The sequence below is a fragment of the Oxyura jamaicensis genome, chromosome 17 (assembly GCF_011077185.1).
Source record: "Oxyura jamaicensis isolate SHBP4307 breed ruddy duck chromosome 17, BPBGC_Ojam_1.0, whole genome shotgun sequence".
In the NCBI taxonomy this organism is placed as follows: domain Eukaryota; kingdom Metazoa; phylum Chordata; class Aves; order Anseriformes; family Anatidae; genus Oxyura; species Oxyura jamaicensis.
In genome coordinates, this window is record NC_048909.1 from 9,961,007 (window position 1) to 9,987,507 (window position 26,501).

Sequence of the window (26,501 nt, forward strand, 5' to 3'; positions counted from 1 at the left end):
TAAGGTAACGTAGCTACAAAATAAAGTCCAAAAATACAAAGTGCAAGAAGTCTAACTCACTCAAACCACTCCTAACAATTCTTATGCATGCTTTTTCTTAAAGGGACATCAATTTAAAGTTTTTTGAAAAAGCTAAATAGAAACACTGTTTGTGAGCTGACACAGTGCATGCACCACTATCTGTCTTCTGTCATCATTGCGCAGTGTAAGACTCGCACATAAGAAGGAAAAACTATACAACTGCCAAGAAATGCAAAAGGACAACTGAAAAAATATCATCTCTTGTCTTGTAGTTTGCATTAATCATTGCTTTTAATAAAAATAGAAGCAAATATTTTCAGGTAGGGCAGCACAGGCTTCTCTTTCCTTAAATATCAAGCGCTAAGTTTCTATTTGCCAAGTGCACACCGCAAGTACAACACACAGTAAAACTATGATTCCTATAGAAATGGTTGAGATTTGCATTTTTCTGCCATTTAAATCTGTAACTGTAATTTTCATGTTGCTTTAAGCAGGATTTTTCCCTTTAATTTCATGGCTGCTGCATATACAGCAGTAAAATCACCTTCACTTGCCAATATTGCTCAGTTTACAGCAAATCCAGGACACTGCCTCAGCCAAGTGCTCCTCTTGCATATGTTGTCAGAGCAGAAAAGCCTCCTCTCCCTGACCTCGATACAAAATAAGTTACAGAAATCAAAATGCTGTGCTCAAGTCCTCTGTTGGCATGGCTACGTTTATCCTAAACCCTAACCCACCAACAGCTGCCAGCTGCCCTGTACGGCACAGACAGGACCCAGACCTGCGCACCTTCCGAGCACCTCCCGCGACTGCTGGCACCACTCGGGGATGCTTCCCCTGTCACCCCAGGTACTTGCCCTCATCCAGCCCAAGCTATAGAAATCCTCAGACTGCCTGCGCTTTCTTGCGGCTCCATATTTATACTCACCCCTAGAAGCAGCCAGTGTACCTATGCACATCACCACAGCCAAGGACAAGACCCTGCAAACTTCTCTTTATGTTCCAACAGGTCCGTCAGGGAGCACGCTCCCGGTGGCTTTTTACACACATGTGAGGTTGTTAACCAGCCAGGGCATTTCCCTCTCCCTTCTTTCCAGCCATGGACGTGCTCTTCAAAGAGCTCTATTTACATGCCAAGTTACAAAGTTCAGCTGCTTCCAAAGCAACGTGGAAAAAGTGCAGCTTTTATGATTCTACAGTGAGGCTTTTTCACAAGACGAAGCAGTCTGGACTAATTCCCCCCTCCCCTTTTTCCTTTTCTCCCCACCTCCTCCCCCAACAGGATTCACTTTTTAGATGAGACAGTTCAAAAAAAATGCCTGCCCAGCCACAGACCTTTGAGGAACAGAGTGGCTTCAAAAGAAAAGAGTTCTGCAACCTTAAGCATCACTGCTACCGAGTGAACACCCACGGGAAAGACTGCTCACAGGCTGGAAACCAGTTCCCAAACTCCACATATGCTCCCGAGTTTCAGTTCTCCGCTAATGTTTACGGAAGGCATGCCTTTTGCCCTCTGCTCTCACACTGCTCCTCTCTTCCCCATGGCTTTCTATGGGATTACTTAGCTAGCTCAAGACTCTGTTGTAGGGATCTGCACACGTGCGGCCCATCTTGTGTTACACCTTGCCATTTGCCTACCATTTCTTCTCACTTGCAATTGGTTTTACGCCAGCAGCAACCAGAAGCAGCTGGAATTCCATCTTCTAGGACAAGCCACGAGGCTGGATTCGGCAGCCTTCGTACCAGTCACCAGCTGGGGCTCACCAAACGCACGGGTATTTCTAGGTAGAAGCTTCCTCTGGTTCCAAGAAATTCAGTCCTAGATTCCTACCTTCCATTTAGCCCGTGAACCCTTGGGAGCAAGACCTGGTGCTTCCTCAGCATCCTCTTTGGGAGGAGACGACAATACTGTCGATAGTTCAATAACTGCGATCGGTGTGGGCGAACAGCCCTTTTATAAAGCAGGGCTAAGAAACTTTGCCAGAACAAAAGATTCTGCGAGGAATGTGAAAACCACACTAGACTTGCGCTACGATGACAAGATAATGAGAAACAGAAAATATTAAAACCTGGCCGTTAGCGATCCGTACCCACTCTTTTCCCTGTTCTTCCCTTCATTCTACCCCAACATGAAGCAGAGGAAAATGATTGGAAAGTTCCAGAGACACAAAATGACACACGCCAAGAACTTCCAGAGTCCAACTTCCTAAAAATGACCAGGAACGTAGTACAAGTCACAGCCAGCCCGTTTGCTGACACGGCCTTCTTCTTCTCCAGTCTGGCAGGAAATAACCTCAACCCATCTTACACGCTTTTGATGGCCCATCTAAGAGGCGGACTATCCAAATTCTTGGAGAACACTTCTGCTTGGAGAACACTTTCTGAGAGGCTGCAAGCAACCAGCATGCACTTATAAAGGAAAACACCAGTACAATCTCTACGGACACAGACAGGCCTTACTCCTTCCCTCAAATATTTTCAAGGCCTGCCCCTGCCCCCCAGCACAGGCAGCACTTTTCCATCTTCGCTCCCTTGCTGCAAGCACTAGGCCCTCTCTGCCTCCTCAGTTGCTTCCTTGGGTCTTCCAGAAAAAGGTTATCACATCTTCAGAACCAAAATACAGTAAGACCAAAGTTTTCAGAGTCCTTCCTGCCCTGTTCTTTCCAAGAACAGAAAATTGTTCTGCACGAGTGAAGGAAATGAGGTTAGCTTTCTGCCTTTACCTGGTTTCAGCCGCTCGCCAGGACACAGGGCAGTGTAAGCACAGCTATTTTGATTTACGTTACAGTGGTGCAAGCACTTTTTAGAACTGGAGATCTGAAACACCTTACGTCACGTTACGACCACCTGACAACAGCGTCCACTTCAGCCTTTCCTCGCTGTAACCACACTCAGGAATTTTTAAGTCTTCTGTAAAAAGCACCCTAAGCCGTGTAAGAAAAATGAAAGGTCTGCAGCACACAGCCACGCAAATTCAGACCCATCCCAACTCCACCATTTTACCAGCTCTTCCAATGCTCTGTTCTGTGCACGGGCTCTTTAGAGTGGGGGCTCTTTGGAGCAGGACATTTCTGGGATCACACAGCACCGTTTTCAGGGCCGCGGGATCAACGCGGAGCCCTCTGGCCGGACAGCGGGCACTTCTATCCCCATACAAAACTCGCCTTTGGCTCCCCTCGGTACCCCTCCAGCGGCTCCCCAGCCGCCCCTCCGAACTTCTCACCTCCACAGCAACCAGCGGCTCCACAGCCCACAGCACCCGGCGCTGGGCGAACCCAGGAAGGGGGAAAAAAAAGGCAACAAAACCCAAACCCCCAGAGCGGGGCTGGGCGCGGACGGCACCTCCCGCATCCCGGGGGGCTGCGGCGCTGGGGGGACCCCGGGGACACACCGGGGGGGGGGGAGGGGGGGTGAGGCCGGGCTTCCTCAGCCGGGCGGAGCGGAACGGGGCCGCCCCCCCCGCACCTGGCCACCCCCCTCCCGACCCCCCCGGCCCTCCCGGAGCCCGTTGGCCCCGCGCCGCCCTCAGGCCGGCCGCCTCCAGCCCCCCCCCCGGGCTAACGGCCCCTCAGGGCGCGCGGCCGCCCCCCCCTTCCCTTACATCTCCCCCCCCACCGCCCCAACGGTCCTCACGGCGCCACCGCCCCCCCCGTCCCTAACGGCCCCGCCGCCCCCGTCCTGCCCTTGCCTCCTGCCCGCAGTGCCCGGTGCAGTGGGCGGAGCGGTGCCCGGCGCCCGCCTCCCCTCGGGGTGGCAGGGAGCCCCCCCCCCCCCGCCATCAGCCCCCCGCCCCCCCCGCCCCCCGCCCCCCCCCCCCTCACCCCGCCGGCCGCCGGCCCCGCCGCAGCCCCCGGCCCGGCCCGGCCCCGTCCGGCTCCTCCGGCTCCGCAGCGGCGAGCGGGGCTCGGGCACGTGACAGCGCCCCGCGCCCCCATAGGCTGCGGCTGCCGGGCAACGTGAGCCCGCCCCCTGCCTGCACCTGAGAGGGAGCCTTACGCCGCCGGCGTAGAGGGATGCCGGGCCGCCGCGCAGAGTGCGTAGCGGAGCCCCGCCGGGCCGCCTCCTCCTCCTCCTTCCCCCCTCCCCTCCCGCGGCGGCCCGGCGCAGCCTCACGGGGCTGACGTAAAGGTGCTCGGCCCGGCCCTGCCGCCTCCCTACCTGCGGCCGCTGCGCCTCGCGTACCCCGCCTTAGCCCTGGCCGCCGCCTGCGGGGAGAGCTCCCGGCGCCTCAGGGAGCACCCGCGGCCGTGCGAGGCGGGAGCGGCCGAGCCCGCACCTCGGCACGCCACTTGCGTAAAGCCCCTCAAAGCGGTCAGTGTTCCTTACGGATTCTCCGTAACGCCGCCGTGGCGGGCGCTGCACCTGAGAGGCTTCCCGTTGCGCAAATGGCGTAGCCGACGGCGTAGGTGCCGGCGTGCCGGGCGCAGGGTACGCCAGCGGCGCGGCGGGGTCTGACGGAGGCGGCCGCAGGTGTGCGCAGCGAGCCCCGGCCCCTCAGAGCGGGGGGCGCCCCTGTGAGGGCTGGCTGCGGGGCCGTGCCCGTCCTGTCCCCGCCCGGCCGCTCGGCTCTGACAGGGCCCGGCCCGGGGGTGAGGTGTGAGGTGAGGCCGCGGCGCTTCCCCAGCGCCTTCGTGGTTGTAAACCCCGGTGCGAAGCGCGGCAGGAGGGAGCGGCCTAAGCTGGGCTGAGCAGCAGGGTCACCATGGGTTGGTGTTCGCCACACGGATCCCTCAGTGGGTGTCCGAGGCCATTAAAATCGAGACTCTTTTGGGTGAGCCTAGGCAGGTTGGGCACCACAAGTAATACAGCGTTCAGTAATCTACATCTTTCTCTTCTAGAAATCAAGACAAAGGCTCACACTCTTGGTTCAAGTTAGATTTCAGCTGCCCTGTGATAATTCTTCCCAACCCCAGGCATCTGACAGTTCTAGAGCTCCGTCTGCCACGGGTACTACTATGAAGTCAGAGAGTTCAAGTAACGTGCTTCAAACGCTTCAGAGCAGCGCTAGCATGCCGAAACCTTTAGGTATGAGGAGGGAAGGTTGGGTTTGGGTTTTTGGCTTGTTTATTAGTATACATTTTAAAGAACCTCAGTGGTTCTGCTTCAACATTCAAATGGCCAAAGTCATTATGCTTGAGTGCCTCAAATGAGGGTATTTGACCCATAATTTGTGCAAAAATATTATTTTTTCCTCTCAAGACTTGGCACTCCAGGATCAATGTAAGAGATAAATGTTTCCAGGGCTGTTTGCATGAGTGCAAAATTTCTGCAAGGTTTTCTAGTTTAAGTGCCTTTCAGGCTCAGCTTTGAACATATTAGTTCATGGTGATCGTACTATGTAAAATAATTTCTCACACTTTTCAAAACCAATTCTGCATAGGCTGCAAGGATGAAAGGCAATTGACTGGGGAGTGCCATGCCAAACTAATCAACGTGCAACATGCTGTGCTAAAGCAGCCTGTGAGGGAACTTGGGTAAAAGGCAGTAGTTTCAAGAATTCTGCAGTGCTGAAGATAAGCAGTAACGTTCATTCCAAAGAGCAGTTTGCAGTGGAAGTAGAAAACACACGTGCATGAATAACTTTACATGTAGTGGGAGGCCTAGCTTCTTCACACTGAACTGCTGATAGTTTGTAGGCTTCTTTGCAAGGCTGTGGTGTCAAGGGGATGCTAGAACACATCTGGTATCCTTGAATTTTCCCAGCATCACCTAAACAACTGAGGAAATCGCAAGGGCTGTAGAGACACAGAGACAAAAATTAGGTGAAGCACTTTGCCAGAGGTAACATGCCCAAATCACGTAGTCTGGGTTAGAATTCCAAGCTTTGTGCTCAATGGGAACATAGTTGTGAGCAGAAGCAAATCCAAAGGGTGATGCTATCTTTGAAAATACAAAGTATACGTCATTAGTATGTAACATGGATTTTTTTCTGGAAAGACACTGATTTAGATGATTCCTGCAAGCCTGAACTTTCTGGGAAAAGTGAGTATGGAAAGGAAACTCACAATCTGCTTCTGAGTACTGCACAGCGATTTCTTCTTTCACCTGAATGGTCAGACTAGCTGAGGATGGTCTGATTTGTAGTGCGGTGTAGATTTTGTACTGTGACAAGTATATAATAGAATATAACCAGTTATATGGAACAACGTACAGATCTGAGATGTTAATGCAGAGCACACAGAGTGACTGAACTCTTCTATTTATTACACTGAGACATTTAATATAGAAGTAGCTTGTAAAAATATCCATGCCAAGACTGATTTTACAGCTTGCAGATCTCGTGGTTATGTTGCATTCTGTACATCTGATAAAGAAATTTAGTATTAAATAAAAATAAAATAGTATTAAATATTAATATTTATTAAAGAAAATATAGTATTAAATAAAAAATAAAACTAGAGGAAAGGAAGGGGTTGGTATATATGACCAGCAGTGCTCATGGGGACCAAAACCAAACAAACAAAAGACAGAAAAACAGAGGGACTCTGCAAGAAGCTGTTGATAGTTACTGGTTTTAAGCTAAGAATGAACCAGGCACTGAGATCCTGTGAGGCAGCCCCATGGGACGGTGTACTTGGATGATCTAGCATCAGCTACAAATGCTACATTGAGGACTAAATGGCTATTAGCTATAGTAAAGAGAAAAATCCTACGTGGGCAAGGATGAAATGTAACCTATCAATTTTCAAGTGTCTCGTATTGTTTACAGACAAATGGGCATGTTCACATAGTGCCTGAGGGAGGAGGCATTCTCTTGTTAGAACACAGAAAAGAAATCTCTGTTTGAGACTTGCCATTGTCCAGTGACCCAGTTCGTTACAGGTTTCAAATTCTGCCTTTAGACATATGTACCAAAGTTAATGGGATTTGTGCAAAAGTAGCTGAGGACAGACTTTTGAATTGGAAAAAAAAAAGCTGTTTGGGGCATATATTTTAGAAATCTTCATGAAAAAAATGCCTTTATGTGTGAAATGAGTGTCTTAAAGTTCGAAGAACTAAAAAATAACAACAAAAAAAAAATTTGGAAATGAACTTGTTTGACTTTACATCTTTTTAATCTATAAAACCAAATAATGTCACGTGCTTAACTTTAATTTCAGTGGGAGTAATGACATTTAATGTGACCATTTGCATGCTTTGAAGTTTGGCAGTGTTTTAATACTTCCACACAGGAGACTTGGATTTAGAAGGGTGATAAGTTAAAATGATGATTCGCAAATGCAAAGTATTTTGAAGAAAATCTTGAAGTCTGACAAAGCAACTCATCTTCAATGATAAGAATGAAGTCAGAAACAATTCCATATAATGTAAAACAACATCTAGAGCAATTGTTACATCTTGTGTATTTGGAGAAAAGTAACAAAGGGAAGTAGAATGCCAAAGGATACAGGAAACAAAGTGGAAAGTCATGATGTCATCTGGCTTCTACAGGAAAAGGTAAAGGTTAAAGGGTTATAATATAAGCAGCATAAAGGAGATGGAGAGTGGATTAAAGCTGTATTCATGAAAGGTAAACATATAAAAAGGTCCCTATCTTTGTAGGGCAACTGTGCAGATAAAACCAATATTTCTGCAAATCTGCATTAAAACCAAAAGCTCAGTACTTGTGTAGTCAATTTGTGGGAGTGGTCTGGAATGTGGGAAGGGAAAATTCAAGATCTCAGAAGAGAGAGAATCAAACAGATGACTTTTGGGGGTAGAGGGTACTTAAAAATCTCAAATCTGTGCTGCAAAACAAATGATGGTATGTGTGAATCCGGCAGTTCTTCGTGTACCTAACTCATTACTAAGAGTTTGACAGATTACTGGCTAGTATCTTGTGCAATCCTGAATGATAGTTGTTTGACTTTGGACTGGAAATAAAGGAGATAAAATTGTACTGGAGGAAAATTAGACACTGAGGGGAGAAATCATACAGTGAAATGTGCCACCGTGCTCTTCAGGTCCCAGAGCAGGCTCTGTGGGGTAACATTTCAGAGATCTTTTTAGCGATAGGGATGAGGATCAGCCTGAAAAGCAAGCAGAACTGGAACCAAGTAAGAGGGAAACACTTTCAGGTTATGACTAATGCAATTATTAGAGACTCCTGCATGCTCTGAGGTGGATTTAGCTTCAAATAAGAACAGAAGCTATGCCATGTGTGATTGATTCCAGGTTGGGTTACAATTTAGAAGTGCAATTAGTGAGTCATTTGCTATTTTGTATCAATTATTAAAAACAACAAAGGTCTAGGTTAAAAAAAAAAAGTGCATATTCCAGTCTGTGCTACCCTACCTGTTAATCTTCTGACTCCACGTCTTTGTTTGATATCTTAGCTTTGCAGAGTGTTGTGATGTAGTGTTCCTCCCATTAGCAAGTGAATTTCTGGATGCCGTACCAGCACTCAGCACGTCAGTCCCTTTGCTCTGGCCGTGTCACTGCATCCCTTACTCCTTTGTTCGGCTAGAACCAGCCCAAGTGAAGTTGTCTGTAGTGAACCTGCAAATCAGCAGCTTCCTGAACTGTTTGGAACCAAAAGTGCTTTCATCTCGTTTTTATAGAAGCTGTTTAGGACACAACGTGGTGTACCTAGTCTTGGGCATCCCAACATCTAGAAGGTTCTGTGGGCTGTGCTGCCGTCAGGCCCCTCGTGTCCTCACCACCCCCTGGCAGCTGCTGAACGTGTAACTCCAACTTTTCCACTGGCGGTCATGACAAAACACAGAGCAGTAAACAGCTGGCTTTAAAACTGAGTGTGCATATGCAGACGTTTTCTGCTGAGGTTATTTTGTTGTGGCAGGTATTCCAGGAGTGTTTCCTGAGAAAGTAAAGCCATGTCGTTAACTTAATACTTTCTTTGAAATAACAGTAGCGTCCCCCAAGAGGGGAAGGAGAACTCTTTGGAAGGACTGTTGCAGTATTGCTTGTCGCTTGTGTATGTAGTCACCTGTGAACATAGGTCAAAAAAAAAAAAAGTAATTTTAATTCTTGTCTCAAAGTGTTTGTCTCAAAGTTGGTAGAAGTTAACAAATTCTGGCTGATAGTATGGTGTCAGTCCCCACTGGGAGGCAAGCGAGAAGCAGTAGTTACTGGCGTTTGATATCACTCGTACAACTGTGGACCTTGAGGGGAAAACAGAGGGCCAGCCGTGGGAAGAGTGGCCAAGCTCCCAAGTGTCCTCCAAGCAGTGTCTCCTGTGCCACTTGCAGAGCCCCAGTGCCACGCCACACAGGAGCGTTGATCAGAGCAGCAGAGCATGCCTTACGTAATAGGAAGTGCTGGAAACAAGCACTGTTGCCAGCCTTAAATGAGCATTTAATTAAAATTTCTGATAAAGGTGAGGCCCTAAGTGATCATCTGAAGTCTCCTGATCCTTAACATCTCTCCCTTGGGAAAGGGGGTGTTAATATATGATCTGACTTCTAACGTTTGTCTTCTATTGTGAAAGGAAGTGCTTTCGCCTGTTGTGTGCACAGACAAATATTTTCATGTACATTCGGAGGAAAATTTGTGTCTTTCTAGAGAAACGGTTATACAGTTGTCAGGGTTATGACCTTCAGGGAAGAACCTGATTGGACAAGAGAAAGGAAGACAGGAGCCTAGTGCAGGTCCCCAGTTTGATATATTACATTGCTTTTGGTTTGGTTTTCCTTTATCTTCGAAGTTTAGGACAGAAAACCTGCCACCATCCCAAAGCAGCAACGACTTGGGTGGCCTTTTTATCACCAAGGCAGAGTAACTGGGCAGGACTGTGCCTCCCCTCTAAAGGGACCCTGTCACAGAGGAGGTTTTCCAGGTCAAGATTAAAAGCAAAATATCTATCATCACATGAGCCTTTCTACTGCGCCCATATATTTCTAAATGCTTGTGGCTTATCTTTAATGTTTGTATTGCTATCAAAAATAAACCCAGCTTCCATCTCCGCGGGTGTTGTATGTAACGTCAACACTGAATAGGCTTTTTCATTCTTAAATGCTAATTTTCTTTCCGTTTTCAATCTGTTTCTGGTACAAAAGGTTTTTGTTTTCAGTGCTGTTTTTTTTCTCTTTTGTTTTGTGACTGCATGTTTTCCTCTCCCCATATCTGTTTTTGTCTATAGCAGTCTGCATTTTTTGATGAAAGCAATAGCTGAGTGTCCATCAATGACCCTGAAGCCTAGAGCTGGAGTCAGAGTTGTGTGAGTGCAGCTGGCAATAAAGTCATAATAAAAAACAAAGCAGAAGAAAAAAGCTTTTACCAAGATTCATTTTCATCAACAGAAAGTGGAGAATTCTTAGGAATAAGAGTAGTCAGACAAAAATAAAAAGCTTTGAACCACGCTCAGAAATCTGCTCTAAAAGTCTCACTGTAATGAGAACTGTGGTTATAATGCAGTAGTTTTACAACATCATTAAAAAAATTGTGAGACTGCAACAAGAATTCAATAGCATTTGGAAAATGTTCACAGGCTGTACCCTTGGCATAAAATCCTGGCCTTGTTGAAGCTGGTGTGAGTATTTCCTGAATGTAGTGCTATCCAGATCCAGGAGCTCAGCGTGGGGACAGGGCAGTTTCTGATGTTTATTCATCTTTGAGTAGTGGAACTTCCGGAGCAAACAGATGTGGTCCTGTACACCAAAACCTAGATCTGACAAATGAGTACTGATATATATGTACACATATATATACGTATCTCCCTCTAGCCAGAATCACAGGAGAAGACATACCTTGTAATGTTTTACCTTTTTCATGATATTGTGATGTGTTCCTTGTGTTGTATAAACTAGAAGCAGCCTGTCAATATTTGAGAATATTTACCCCACGTTCCCGGAATGCTGCTGCTTAACTACCCGGTATTGTCATATAAAGTGATAAATGGAGAGAGATCTGCAACAGAGATGGGTCACCTTCCAGACACTAGGTGTGTACCTCAGAATTTTGTAAACTTTGATTGATATGCCGAAATGTTATCTACGTGTAGAATATGCAGTAGCTGGAGATTTCAGTAAGCCTTCAGTAAGATTTCAGTAAGTGAACTAGTTGTGTGTGCTGCTGGAGCAGCAGAAAGATTTGTACGTCTGTGTCGCATGAGTTATGTAGGTGGAAATGCTGACCATCAATTTTGGAGTATATCAGATTTCCCCATTAAGGGAAAGTTGAGCCCAGTCTGTAAAGATGATCCTCGGGGCAGCCCGAAGGGTTTGGTAGAGTGGATACCCTCATGACGATCACACAGCAGGAAAGAAGCTCCCAGGGTTTACCTGCCCAAGTCATTAGTTTGAGCAGATTAATCAGCTATAATTTAGTCTTCCACCCAGATGTGGGAAGGACACTTTTTCTTCTCCTAAGCCATTTTGAGGAAGCAGGAGCCTGTACAGATATGGAAGGTGGAGTTACTGTGTAAGGATGTGGCAATAAATGAATGAAATGTTTTAAAACGTAGAAGACTCATTTCCCTGCTGAGGCTGAAGAAACTGCAGGTTGGAGGCCTGCTTGAGGGAAGACAGTAAAGGATTTTAAAGGCAGACAAGCCGTCTCTGTAATGGGGCAAGGCAGCAGGGCAGGTACCTCCTCTAGGTGTGACAGGGTAATGTGCTGGAGGAGGGTAGATGCCGTAAAATAGATTTAACCTGAGACATCCAGACAGATATGCGGCTGTATTTTCACTAGAGTATATTTTACATTCATTTTCTCATTGTTAATGCAGCACATCTGTGAGTGTAGAAATGCCTCACACTGCATGTTGTCTTTGCTCCACGGCTCAGATTTGCCCCGAGGAGCTGGGGGTGCCCCGTCCCCGGCAGTGCTCAAGGCCAGGCTGGATAGGGCTGGGGGCAGCCTGGGCTAGCAGGAGGTGGAACCAGGTTTTAAAGGTCCCTTCCAACCCAACCCATTCTGTGATTAGATGATTCCATGTGCTCAATTTCAGATCCTCTTGCGTTAGAGGGGGAGGAGGAAGGCTTTTGTTGCACCTTGTTTCTTTTTTTTCCTCCAGTTAACGTACCGAGCAGCTTTGATGTAGGTATGTGTTATCCTTTTTTTTTTTTTTTTCTTTTTTTCGTGTTCTGGATACTGTTTAGCAGTTCTGCCTCTTATGCTTTGTTATGCTTTGTTGTATCATTTAACACGACAAATGAATGTAAAAATCATATTATACACAGATGTTCATGGAGCTATGACTTTTTGTTTATCACACTTGCTATTTGATAACCTAAATGATTTTAGCTCTTCTGATGACTTATTTAAGGACCATTGATCTCTCAGGTTCCTTCTGAGGGGCTGCACAGAACAGTGGGTCACACAAATCGCATGATAGCTGCCTGTAAATTAAGGCAAGCCGACAGACTGCTCTAACAGTGTAGTAACGAGGCAAGTGGCTTATGGCAAGCTAAGTTCTATGTGAAATATTTATGTACTGATTTAAATACTGAAGAGCTGGAGTTCATGTAATACTGGGGATACAGCTATAGGACCGTCCACAGTTGAATCTTCTTAGCAATTTCGGTCATGCTTAAATGTTACCGATAATGTTACTCTTCCTTTGCTAATAAAACCCAGGAAAACTTCTCTGAGATTCAGTAAAGGTTTCTTTTAATTTCTTTTTGCATATTCACAATTAATCTTTACAGGCTAGCTTCTCACAAGTTTGCTAGGTGATTAAGTGAGATGTGTGAAAAGCAGAAAATACGTTTAAAGGATAATTTCCTATGGGGCACTAGCAAACACTCGTAGCTTGAAACCAGCATGGTGGATTTGTTGTAGGTATTTAGTGTAACAAGGATTCACTGTATATAAAATTAAACTGTTCTTAAATTACTGGAAAATTGTCAATGGGGAAGACAAAGGAAAGAGATTTTCCTGTATCCTTTCCGTCCTCCATTTTGCATCTTGCAGTTAGTAACCAGCCTGAGTATCAGCACTCCCACTGGATAACAATCTTCCAGGTTTGTGCTGCTTTTACCCTGAAGCATAGCTGTTCTTCCCAGGGGACAGGCAGAATGCAGTCAATGCTGCTTCTCTATTCTGTACTCACTAATTGATCTCTGGCTTGGTGACTTCCAGCAAGGTCACAGAATTGGCAGCTAAAAAAACCAATGTCCTGTGGAAAATTTAAAGGGAAAGCGTAGAAGTACATAACATGGGCTGCTTTTTTAATATATATATTATAATATAATCGAAGATCCTACAAATAAATATAATTCTGCAGCAGTCTAAAACTTGGAAAGAACGGGTACCAGCAGTTTGCCCGTTGTGACCTGTTTCTTCAGTTTGTGAGCGAAGCCCTCCCCTGAAAGCTGTTCTGTTCTCTCTGGAACTCTGCTCCTGTCTCCATTCTAACAGGGCATCAGCAGTCTAAGTATAGTTCGAATCCTGTAAAGGTAGAATGATTTCTAAGCCAGTACGGTTTGATCTGCTCAGGTTTTCTTTGCAGAAGGCTTGTCATCATGCTGGTCTTCAGAGGCACCCAGGTGTGCTTTCTGCAAAAGGGCTTGAATCATAGACTGCTTCCTCAGGACTAACTGATCAGTTCAGGCATTTTATTGTCTGAATGGTGATAGAAATTTGGTAAAAAAACAAAATACCTGAACTGTCAGTCTCCAAATGCCAGCCTGTATTGCTCATTAAGACGCTGTACAAGTAGTGCTCACTGTCTTTGTCACTCTTACAGGAATGCCCTTTTTATAGTGCTCTGAATGCTGGCAGCTGTGCTCAGCAGGTAGCAGTACAACGAGCACGGCCCGTGTTCTTGGGCCACATATGGTCTGTTACGCTGTTGAGCCATTCTAAGGAGATTTACGTGCTGTTTGTAAAGCTGCATAGCATGCTGCATGGGTCTGGTCTAGCAAAAACATGGGAGAAATGCATATCAGAAGATGCGTTAGTAAAACATCCGTGCTTAAGTACGTGAAAGGCAGAAGAATCCACAAGGTCTGAGTAAGGGAAGTAGTCCAAGCTGCACTGCCAGACTGGAATACTGGGGGCAGGATGAAGGTGTGCTGTGTTGTAAGGGATTTTATGAGGGGTGTAGCAGACTGGAAACGCTCTTTGGTTGACTGGGAGATAGGTGTTTCTGGGGAGAGGTGTTGACGTATGGGTTGGAAAACTCGAATGTAAGTAGGGCTAGGTATAATACAGTGACACCAGGTATGCCAACTCCCCACCTACACTGAAAGAAGAGGCAAATGGAGATTTCACCATTTTGACAGCCGTGACTTAGATTTGGAAGATACTAATGTAATGGATGTAAAAATAATATTCCAGGTGACATAGTTTTGAATTAGTGGAAGTTTGGTAGATAGCATGTTTGATCCCTGCAGTAACTACCCCTGTTGCGAATTTGTGAATTATGCAGAATAGTTGGTTTCTCTCTTACATGTACAGTTAGTCTGCTCTGAATTTTAACTCATATTTATTTCTTCATGGAAAGCTATAACACATCTTCAGTAGCAGCGATAATTATTCTAGAGCCTGAAAGTTACCAGTATCAAAACATCTTGCTGTTTTCATGCTCCCTTTCTCAGCGACCATTTAGCGTGTCAGAAGAGGCCCCGAATATTTGGATTAATGCATACTTTGTAAATAGAGCACTCCTATTTGATGAAGTGCAGCTGGTATACACAGAGCCAGCTTGGCTAACCTGGTAAGTCAGCTAGATGAAGTTTAATTAAAGTTTTATGAAATGGTTTATACTGAGATGATCTTTAATTCTGTCGGTGTTTCTAGGTTAGAGTTTGTTTGTGTGGACTAAACAAACAGTAACAGCTATGGTTAGGTGAAATTATCATTATGCAGGAGGCTGGGTTATTTATTTCGGAGGTTAAATGCCTGTGGTTTATAAACTCTGTCCTGAACTTCAACTTGTACAATCTGTACAAAGATTCCTGTCAGAAAAAAAAAAAAAACAGTTGACAAAAGTGACTTGGCCTTAAAGAGCCTTTTTCCTAATCCCGCTCTGCTAAATATGGTCCAGTTGGAAGCATTTTGGCTTGCAGCATGTCAGCAGGGATGGTCTGGAGCCATGTGTGTAACTTTCTCTGACTGCCATTGGAATTATTGTGGAGCGGGAGACTTGGCTAGAGAGAGTAAAGGCTGGGGTCCCAAATGTGTAGGGAGCAGCAAGTCCTATGGCCAAAGTTAGGCATAAACTCAGCTCCGTCCTTCTGTAAAAGTCCTGCAAACATGAAGTTGTCTGTTCCCTTTCACTTACAGAGCAGGTGTTATTGCTGTGTGCATTTATGCGTTTCACAGTGTTGTGATGGCTTCAAAAAGGGGAAAACATAGATGCAGAAAGGGAAATGTCATGTAAATTCAGGTACGTCCCTTGGCTCGCTTCCTTTCTCCCGTGTTGGGCAAAGCCACTGAAGTCATGGGGTTGCTTCTCTCAGGGGAAAGAAGGTTGTGGCTGTAGAATCAAAAACTTTTGCAGCATATGTATAATAAAATATGCAGCTTCCTCGGAAGTGGAATGATAAGCTAGGTCTCGTGAAGCAGACAGCAGCATCTGGTTGGAGAATATTGTTTATTCACGTTGTGGAAGAAGTCACGGTTAGGAACACACATCGTGCTTGCAGTTGCTCTCAGTAAAGTAGTAATTGAATTATCTGCTAAAGGCTTAAAGATTAGACACGATGTTTTTGGAAGAGGGCGTGGAACAAGCTTAATTTCATAACTGCGGGAAATCCATTTGCTGTTCATTGTGACTTGCAGCAAACAGTCTGATGGTTCAGAACTTCTTACGCTCTTTCTTTTACAAAGATAGCTGCTGGTGTTTGATGCTTTAACTCGTGAGACGCGCTGCCGCAGAGAGGAGGCAGAAAATGGAAGTGTTAAATGATCGTGAACCCCCGAGCTAATACGGTTTGTTCTACTACAACTCGAAGTGATTAATTGAATAAATGTTTGTTTGAATCTCTAATTTGTCTATAAATATGGATAGTAATTAATGCGGCGGCAGGAAATTATCTTGAGAGTCACCTTGAGCAGAGAATAAGCATGCACGATGCATTCTTGGGAAGCAGGAATGTAATGATGGTATCCAACCTCTGCCACCAAGTGGCAGCTGGGTATCACTGCCCAGCATTGGCCCCAGCCAGAGGAGGTCTGGCAGCAGCTCAGCCTGCCAGCACTGCCCTGGTTTCCAGGGAAGAAGGGCATCGTGCTAAGGGGAAGGCAAAAGCAGATTCTTTAAGCAAAAGCAGACCTGAAGTTTCAGAAGTTTTTCTCAGCACAAAACGAACGCCAGCCTGCACGTGTGGCTCCGTATCTGAAGCTGACAGCTGCTGTTTTCTGCCCAGCGCAAGGTACAGACCTAATCTAGAGAGGCAGCAGGGTGGGGAGAACGCTTCTGGCTGATGCCTGACTGTTGAAATGGACGAGGAGAGATCAACCTGTAAAACGGCCTCAGAGGGTTAATCGTTTATCTACTACCACTTCTGCAAACAGTCTTAATTAATGTATATCTCACAACTATACGTTTAAAATGAAAAACAGAAGAAATGGAAACAAGGGGATGGGATTAAGGATAGACCAGAGATTGGAGTCCTTATGCTAACTGGATCACTTGTGTATGTATACGGTCCTTACAGATTCATTCCAGGCAGAACTTGATACAGTGATTAATGTAGGTGTTAGCACCACGGTTGTAATGCTAACATGACAACACTGGAAAAGAAGAAGACTTTTGTTTCCACGTGACAGTAGAACTAGATTATATGAACGTTATGAGGGCTGATTCATTTCTGTCCTTCACAGAAAATGGCAGAGATGTAAATATTGAATTAGAATAGCAAGAGCAGTCATGCTTTTCAACAGAGTAGTAAAACTACTGATTAGATCAAGTCCCAAAATAATCTGAACAGTTCTGGGGTTTGGCATACATTGTAAAACCACTGCCTGATGTGAAAAGCAGGATGTGTATTCTGTATTTAAACAGTTCGCATCTGCAGTAGAGAGGCTGTTGGAGTGGTGAACAGGTTAGGCCTTGTAGGCTTATAGGTGTAAAGTGCATACATGTTATGTTATTCTAGAACAGAATTTGGGCTAAATAAGAGTACAGAGGGATATAGGAGGAAGTTTTTGCTCACCAGCAATGTGTTTTCTTCTGAGAGGGCTGCAGTGAGAATGGGGATGCAGATCGTCCCTGGGAATGGCAGCACCCCGGCCAGCCAGAGCAAACCCGTTGTAGGGCACATTCCTGTCTAACTCTGGGTGAGGAGGCATGGCTGCACAGGGCTGGTTTTTTCTGCCAGAATTCCTGTGTGCCCTCTGTTCAATACATAATTCAGACTCAATGCATAATTGAAGGACTATAAGGCAACATTTACCCGTGTGTATTTAAATACTTGGTAAGGCAGAGATGGTGTTTGCCATGTCTGTGCTTTGCTTTTCCTTTTCCTATTGAATGTTGAAGATCCAAAGTACAGCATTTTCAAAGCCAGGGAAAAGCACTAACTTTTTTTCCACTTCAAATGTAAAGATCTTTTAGAAACAGTAAAAAACTCTGTACTGAACCACTTGGACTAGCACCCCTCCTAGGAACAGCGTCTAGGGAGTAGAAGAGTGTGTAATAGCTGTTGTCTCATAGCGGTCTGCAACAAAGAAAGGCTTACATGTGAAATGAAGAGGAACAAAGAGACAAAGAGTCCTACCTCTTGAACTTCCTCAATTCCTTTCTGTTCTGGTTCTCTTCCCTTTGGAGCAGAGGTTTGTGACTCGATCCCGTTACAGGGGTCATTGGGCTTAAACAAACAAACAAAAAACTGTTCAGAGATTTGATGAAGATGTGGAAAACGCTGCTTCTCTCTGCTCCGGGCACTAGAATTAGGCTGTAACTATGCAGAAAACATCAGTTATGTTGAGCAGGAGGTAAAATCAATACCTGAAACATAATTCAAAAGCAGAACTGAAAACTTAATGTCCTTTTATACTGCATGGCAGAAGTGTTCTTTAGTTGAACAAGTGACCATTTACAGTGGCTTTAGCAAAGGCCATCCTGCAAACAGACTAAATTGTAGCATCTTGTCATGGTTTTCATAGGTAAACCAGTGTGTCCCTCAAAATCTGTACTGCTCAGTTAAAACTTGTGTCTGTATTTTGTGGTGGAGATCCATAGTCTTTACCGGCCACACGGTTATCATTAAGGCTTCCATTATGTGCTGATAACATCGGTTGTTTAGTTCCTTCCACTTAGAGAACGTTTTCACTTTGGTGTTTTGTTTTTTGTTTTTTTTTTGGCTGGCCAGCCCTGTGCCGTGCCGTGTTGTGCCCCACTTCCTGGAGTGGCGATCCAGTCCATCCCGGGGCATCTTCCCTCTGAGGTTAAGGATTTAGGCTTATCCTATTGCTTGTCCCGGCCTGGGGGAGCTGAGCCATTTTCCTGACAGATCATAGCAAGCAAGACTTCACAGCATGATAATCTCCAGCAGTGGGACTCTCACTTTCTTCTTTTATTTTTTTTCCTTTCCTTTTTCACACTTTGCTTATGACACCTCCATCTGTTTGCTGTACTGTGCTTGTATAATTACTGCGAAAAAAAGAAATGCAACCATGTCTTTTCTTCTCTTTAGAGACAGATAAGATTAAAAGTTCCCACAAAGTTTACATTATCGGGTAGTTTTAATGCATTGAACAAGGCTTATTGAGGCCTTACTCTGTCTCTCAGTTATTTTTACAGCCTTTGGCAGTCTAATGTTTGTCATGATCTACTGAAATGTGGAAGGATTGAGCTTCCTGGCAGCATAGTCTCTGTGGGCCTGAACCAAAGCCTGCTGTAATTGCAAGGGATCTTTAATTACTTCTCTGGCCTTTGAGTCAGACGGTAAGTGTAGAAGGCTCTTCAGTAAGTAGCAGGCTTTTTCTGGTACTTTGACTTCTACCCCTTGTCCTGTGAACACCTCAACATTTCTTTGTTACTTTTCTTTTAATCTTCCTATTTTAATATCTCTGCCTTTATGTTCCACAAGCTAAAGCTGCACAAACTTTTTGATGTGATTTCTGTGCGCTCCAGCCCTTGCTCTTGCCCTCCACAGAAATTAAGTCTCTTCTGGGCTCCATGCTGGATGTCAGCCCAAGAAATTCTGCGTTGATGGAGAATTTTGAGCATGTGTTTTATTTTTCAAAGAGGCTTCTGCAATTCAAAGCACGAGAGCTGGACTGTGGAAGGTTTTACTTCTCATGTAGTTGTATGTAATTGTCCCTGAGCAGCCTTTTACTGAAGCAATTCACATCAGCTTAAGCTCTTCCAATGGCTGAGTTAATATTCTCGAGCACGTTAACAGCATCTGTTCGGGGAGATATTGCATCTGCAGTTATGCCTGCAGAGCCAAGAGGGAGCACTCCTGTGGAGCTGGATGGCGAGCGGCTGGACAGCAGCACTCACCTCCTAACCCTGTGGAAGTAGGACCACCGCAGCACGCCTCATCATGTACTCATCGGATAGGTTTGTGTGACCTGAACAAAGGTTCTGTGGTGAGGATGGGCATTGCTGCTGTGTTTGGCACAGGGTAGACCATCCCCTCCTCAACACTGTAATTTGAAAAAAAAACGTACGTTTTTCTTGTCGTCACTGCTTTTGTACCTTAGTAATTGTGGTTCTCCGTGCCAGTCTACACAACGGCTGTCCTCTGGTGTGCTCAGCATCTAGGCCTTGGTGGGGTTTTCAGGAAATGATACATGTTTTCCATATAATGGTGATGTAGCAGGCCAGGAAGCAGGGGTGTCATTTAGGGCTCTATCAGAATATCTTTTTGCATAAATTGTTACCTGATTGCTTATGCTATAGCTGCCAATCTCATAGGCTAGTCACGAAGCAAGGAGTTCTGGAAAGGCGCTGTGCCAGGAAAGGAGATGCTGTGATTTCTGGAAGGAGTGCATTGCTATTGCTCTGCTGCACATCAGCATAATTCAGAGCATTCTATGAAAAGTACAATGGTGAGAGGAGACACAATAACAGCTGCATCAAATATTGATAAAGTAGGATTATTAATTAGAGCAGGGGTGCAGGATTAAAATGTCCCTCGAGTTTCATTCCCCATTTGATATGAGAGCGTGGTTTTGCGGTCGGAGAGTGGGAAGCTCAGGACAACTGGAATCTTTTCTCATCTCTTCAAAGTGTTTGCTTAATGTCCTTAGTGGTTCGGTGGATGTATAATGCTATTGACCGGAGTTCTTACAATTATGATATGCTCCTATGGTGGCACTGCTGAGAGTCAGCTCTACAGTGATCTTTCTGGTAGTGCAACTTAGTTTGATGTATAGCTAATAGAAATGGAAAACACCTCTGAATCAGCTGGTAATCTGCAGTCCTGGCACCCTGGAGTCTCACCCTTCTTCAACGAGCTCTGTTCTGTGAGATGGAGCAAACAAACTGAATCGGTACCATGGAGCAGAGAGCTTACGCTGTCGGACGGTTTGGCCCTCTGGTGCAGAGCGGAGGACAGCATTTCCCTCCTGACAGTGTGCGTAATGCTGAACTAAATAGATATCAAAGCAAGGACAATGAATTCAGTTTTTCAGATATATAGCCCTTGTTTTAAAAAAGAGCTTTCAAATGTCTTGCACTTGAAAAAGAAACTGTAGGATAGAAATTAGATTTCCTTTCAGAACAAAGTCCTGATCTGCATTACTAATAACAGAGGAGGTTATTAAAATAGAAAGAATTTCCCTTTGATTTTCTTTTGAACAGCATCTGTACTCTCTGCATAACTGGTTCTTTTTTTTTTTTTTTTTTTCCTCCCCACACAGTTGTACTCCACCAAGACAGTGCAGCGAGGATTAGTTCTCAACTTCAGGTTCTTCCTGGTTCTAACACACCTCGAAGAAATGGTTTAAACCTGTTAGTCTCACAGTTCTGTAAATTCATTCTTTGATTCTCATGTACCAAGTGTGCATTCTTGGCACACTTCAATGCGTGTCTGGGCAGTAGCGTTTTAACATACCCTGTGTGCCCCAGAGATTTGACAGATAAAATATCTAATCTTAAAGCAGCTTTTTTTTTTTTTCTTTTTCCCTTGCGTGTTTCTCTTGCTCTCTCTAGAGCTATTAGCTGCTCTAACTATGCACTTCAGAAGATCAATATGTTTTTAGTATTCACGGGCATTATCATTCTGAGACTGTACAACTAGGATGTACTCATCCTATTAACATCTGCTCAAAATTCCCAACATCCCACCGCAGCTAATAGAGAATGACCACTTTGTCCTTGGTCAGGCCCTGTGGGTTGGACCCCTGGCATCTGGCTGCTTGTCACTGACAGGACGGATTCCATTTCACTCTTTAGTGTGTTCTGACTTCCTTTTTTTGCTCTCAGAAGCTCAGTTTCAGCTGAAGATGGATAAATGAGTGAGGAAGCATTGTGTCTGTTGCTGCTGTGGCAACTCCTGTGTGTCGTTGCCCAGTAAGTTCTTCTGGTTCCCAAATCGTAGGTACTCGTTCTGAGCCAACAAGGAGATTCTGTCAGCCCATGAGGATGTGCTGATAATTCAAGTACCAATTCTGTAAGAAAAAAGACAGGAGACCAAGTCCTCTGCTGGGCAGAATCAGCTAATCAGCTAGTTTAATGGAGGGTTATGAGCTCTAAAGTCATAGAAAGGGGAGGAACCTTGGTTTTGACTTCAGTGTTAACTCCAATGGACCTGTGATGGTGGGAATACAAAGCATCAGCTTTATGGTTTTAACAGAAATAGACAGTAGGGTTAAATGACCAAGGGGAAATAAACAGGGAAATTAGAGTTAAGCATGTAGCAGTTTTGAAGTATCTTCAAGCCAGGAGTGGATTCATAATTTTAAATTCATGTTTATAGGACGTAGCCTCTTACTGAATGAGAAGAAACTGTTCCAAGGTAGAGAAGCAATGTGCTGACATTCCTAGCTTTCTCCTGTGCATTTTGGTCATTCACATATTCCTGAAAGTTGGTTGTGTTCACAAGTAAGCATGCATTCTTGAAGGCTACCTTGGGTTAAGTCTGACTGACAAGGGAAAGCTCAAAGTAATCATTACCTCGTCCAAGATTTCAGGGAAATAGCTGTATTCCCTGGGTTCTAAGAGGAAATGTAACAGCCCTGACACTTGACAGTATTGCAGGCTGTCTTTTTACCTTTCTAAGCCAAATGAAATCTCAGAAATCTCAGATATACCAGGTACTCTGTAATGATTAATCCCCATGTCTGACATTGTCTGGTCTGAATCAAAGAAAATGCAGAAGCAAAGGGAGCGTGTTTTAACAAGCTTTGCAAAGGGAGGTGGAACCAGAATTGAAGAAGTTTTCATTTAATCTCTTGCACTCCAAGTGACAGCGATTTTGTCTTTTTCTCTGAGGAGGTTTCGTCCTTACTTCTCAGGTTCCATTTTCTCCAGAGTGGTTGCCCTACTGACCTTCCAGAAGTGAGACTAGCAGAAATCAGCAAAGTCCTTTGGTTCAGGGTCATGCATTAAAAAAGACTTAGGATCAAATGGAGTTTACATCTTCAACCAAAGACGTTTTCTGGAAAGCATTGATGGGCCCTCACCAAACATCAGTGACTCACTGAAAGTACAAGCTAAAGATCCAGAGATTGATCCAAATACCATGCAGTGAAATGAAATTTCTGTAACCGTTCTGCTATTACGGGAAGCTCAGCCATATAAACTTTGGCTTGCCTTCTGGTTTCAGATACAGGAAAGGAAATTTTTCTGAAGTCAAGTCCTTTAATAGAAAGAGGAGGAGCTAAGGCTGAATTGGAAGCAGAAAGATTCATCGTTTGCCCGAACAGGAGAGCCAGGCGGGTACATTCAGCCGCTCCCAAAGCAAATGAGAATTAAATTGTCATGTTTGTGACTTCTGTCTCATAAGGCATTCAGGCATAATAAATGATGCTGGCAAACTGGCCTTGGCATGGAAAACTTTCAAGATACAAGATGCTGCTTCTTGCTGTGATAAATATAGGGGTGACTTAGTTGCAGTGGAGTTTCTCAGGGATAAAATGGATAGTGTTCCAATAAGCTGCCAATTATCATGTTTCTTTCCAGAGATATGTATCACTGGTGAATGGCAAGGCTGGACTGGCATCAGGCATCTGATTTAAAGTGTTAGAATTCTTTCCATGTTTCTTGCTGTAGTTCTTGGGAAGATTCTGGATCCATCCTCCTGAATATGTTATATACAACCTCAGAAGAAGCCTTCCATCTCTCCTGTCAAAGAGAGGTGTCTTGCTGCTTGTTCTTGCTCTTACGGAAACAATCATATTCCTGGTGTAGCTACCGTTGTGCTTTAACAAGGATTTACCAGGGCTCTGTTCCTGTGGTTGGAGCAGCTGTTGCACACCCCGTATAGGTAAGGCCATTATTCTGGGGCATCTCAGAAGGAAAAACAATTGACTCAAATGGGAGCTCCAATTAGTGAAATATTATTAAAATAGAAGGTAACGTAGGAGATGTTTGCTGCTCTGTCTTGCTGTGGCTCAGTCAGTGGTTATAATGATACTGATGGCCTAGAAAGTCATGAGTGTGCAAGCCTGAGATACTGAGAGAGCTGGGCACCGTCCCCGGCTTGTGAGTGGAAAAATGACTGTATCAGTAGAGTTGTGCCTTGTTTTCATGTTGGCAGGCCTGTCTATTTAGTTACCTGGGTTAGAATAGGAGGTAGTGAGAATATTGAATGGAGCATTTATTGAGATGCAGATGTGCAAAAGAGAGCCGCACATCTTTGTCGTCCTGGAGAAAATGACTCACTCCTCAACACTTGGCACATGTATGGTCTGCATCCATTCTACTCCTTGCTACCGACTGTGGTAAGCATGCATGTTGTGTGGAGTCCCAGTTACAGAGCATAATGTGTGCATGCAGGCTGAGAGAGATCACAGAGATTACATCTGGAAGGAAAATGAGGCAGTGCTGGCTGATTTATGCAGCTTTCAGAGGTGTAATTTCCATGGCACACTTGTCAAACACAGTGCAACAGGCCTTTGAGGCCAGGCTGCCTCAGAGCACACTAGCTCCGCATGCTCACATGGTGCAGCTAGATGCGGCTGGTTTTCAGGTCCAGCTGGGAGCTTTCCCAAAGTTCCCTTTTCTCCACCCCCTGTTTTGACCTCCACAAAGTGCTAAATTTTGCATTAAAAGGTTCCTTTCCCCCAGACTCTGCTGCGGGGATTACTTACTCCTCTCCTTTGGCTCTGGCTGCAGGTGGTGCTGCTTCTGGCTGAGCCTTTAACTCTTCCCCTGGAGCCTGCTGAGCCCCTGGGGAGCACTGGGACTCCAGGGTTGCCAGCAGTGCAGACGGTTGCAACAAACATGCTGATCCAGGAGGGTGCCTCTCCAAGCCGGTGTTCGGCTGGCACATCAGAGCACTGCCCAGCACTGCCCTCTCGTGGCCCGAAAGGCTCTCTCTGGGCAGTGCCGGTCGTGGTAAATAACGAGACATTTCATTTACAAGCATGTTCGATCATTTTGACAAAAAAAGCAGCAAAAAGTCCTTGTAATACTCAACTTCAAAACCCTCTTGGATCCAGGCAACACATTGGACACATGCTTCTTCCAGCTCTAGTGCTTTAATTGCAGAATATCTTGCCTGAGAGCTGTCTTAGTCAGCTAGCTGCCTCCTGTTAGCTGCTCAGCGGTCTCATCTCCCCGTCTGCCAAGAGAGGCCTCCTGGAAGGGGTTCGCCTCCACTGATGCAGCTGTAAGCAGTGGAAGAGGATCAAAGGGGCTTCAACTTGACCTGTAGCACTCCAGCAGAGTCTCACATAGATCAAAGGAGACGTACATGGCTAGAGCCTGACTTCTGTAACTTCTCGTGGAGATAACTTGGCAGAAGCTTGGCTCCGTCTTTACGATGGCCTGGGCTGCGTGTAATGTGAATGGCCTCGCGTACTGGAGAGGAAGCTATAAAGTATTGTGTGTGTGCTAGATATCCTTGTTCCAGTTCTTACAATTTCTTCTTTTCTGAAATGAAACATGTCATGGGGGTCTCTGCACAGGCGGCTGATATCGCAAGGCAGAGGAGGTGGTTCCAGACTTCAGGGAGTCTGCTTCCATTTTGTCCCCTCACACCCTAACCTCAGTCCTTCCGTAGTCGGCAGACAAACCGGGGGGGCTTCCCAGAACGGGGTGGCAATGCTGATTAGAAGAACTTATGCTTAAGATGTCACTTCTCTTAAGAGGAGGACCTGGTGTCGTCCCAGTATCTCAGCTGAAGCAGGATTTCACAGAGGCTTTCTGCCTTGTTTGTGCTGTGACTGCCACGAGTCCTTTCCGTCTTGTCGCCGGGTCTCCGGTGCATCGCAGGACTGGGGGTGTGTTGCCACAGGATGGCGCCTGCTGGCCAGGCTGTCAGGGCTGCACGGAGGGGAGGGCGCAGACCACACACCGCGTGTAATTCGGGTGCTGTATTCAGTCCTAACTCACACGGGTATTCCCGATGAAATCCCCGTGTTTGTTCTGCCTTTGTTTTACAGGCCTGCTCCTCTGCCTTAACGCTGCAATTTTATCCGAAATCAATTATTGTGTTCCAGGAAAGGGAGACAGGGTCAGGGACTCTGACCGCCCATCATATTTCTGTATTTCTGTATGTCTTCAGAGTGTACATTTTGTGTTTTACACAATTTTTTACTATTTTTTTTAGTAGCAACTTCGAGGTTTTGATTTGCAGACAAAACTTCTTGGCTTGTCTGGCGTGTGTGTGTTGCAGTGGGTGGCAGAGCGGTCGGTGTGCTGCTTGGCGCGGTCCTGGTGGCTGTGCCTGGCGCATTGTGCTGACAGCGCTGGTGGTACAGGAATTTCTTTCCAACTCTCCTGTTCTCACACAGCGGCCTTTGCTTGAATTCATGCGGTGCAGAAGGGACATCTAGTGGCCAAATGGAAAAGCGGTGACATGAATTCTAAGGGTAATTGTTAACTTGCAAGAAAGAGTGAATTTTGAGATTGGGCCCCCGAGAACCCTCAAGCGTTACGTCACCGAACTGTCTGTGAACCCTTCCGTTTGCAGGATTGGTCTGTGGGTCTGTAGGCTTGAAATTCCTGAACTTTAAGTCTTTTTGAATATATCTGGCACTTCTCAGCTGTGATTGAGAGCAGAAGAGTGTACCAAAGCAGTGATTTTTCTCATGATTGTTTTGAGTGGAAATTTGTTTCTTAACCAGCTTAACTTCCCTTGTACCAGGCCTGCGGTCACTGCGGGCTGTGCCTAATAACACTCAGAGGAAGCTGAGGAAAAAAATCAGAAGATTGTGATCCCATTAGATTGCATTGCTCAGCTCAGAAAAGTAGAGTATTTGTTTGGTGGGGAGGTTCCAGAACTGGAGGGAGGGAAGGTGAGGCTCTGCGGCAAGTACCCTATGTGCATAGGGCAGGAGGCGTGAATGGCCCTGTTCTTAGCAGCTTCTGTCTGTGGTACGGACTGTCACCTCACACGAGTAACCTCTAGTATCTGATCTGTAATGTTAGCACTATTTAAGCCCTGTGTGAGGAGAAATAGTGCAACCATGCCACCATGCACAGGTCCTTGAATGGAAAGCACAGACTGTTTTGTTCAGGTACTTTGCTATGT

At 45.4% G+C, this 26,501-nt stretch overlaps 2 protein-coding genes across 16 annotated transcripts in view; one reads left to right on the top strand and one right to left on the bottom strand.

The window, feature by feature from the left end:
* The window catches only part of STRBP (spermatid perinuclear RNA binding protein), a 78,498-nt gene extending 74,128 nt beyond the window's left edge, over positions 1–4,370 (bottom strand). For 12 of the 13 annotated variants that reach the window (XR_004754949.1, XR_004754950.1, XR_004754948.1 and 9 more), the window contains exon 1: positions 4,180–4,312. The gene's annotated coding sequence lies outside the window, so the exon portion shown is untranslated. Of the gene's footprint in view, positions 1–4,179; positions 4,313–4,347 lie in introns of those variants that run through there. The other variant, XM_035341502.1, reaches the window with a different exon arrangement.
* The window catches only part of CRB2 (crumbs cell polarity complex component 2), a 61,436-nt gene continuing 38,968 nt past the window's right edge, over positions 4,034–26,501 (top strand). The window contains exons 1-2 of one of the 3 annotated variants that reach the window (XM_035341477.1): positions 4,034–4,054; positions 4,860–5,046. In XM_035341477.1, coding sequence (XP_035197368.1) covers positions 4,977–5,046 — 70 coding nt within the window. In that variant the 5' untranslated portion in view covers positions 4,034–4,054; positions 4,860–4,976. Of the gene's footprint in view, positions 4,055–4,309; positions 4,450–4,497; positions 4,623–4,859; positions 5,047–26,501 lie in introns of those variants that run through there. The other 2 variants (XM_035341478.1, XM_035341476.1) reach the window with 2 other exon arrangements.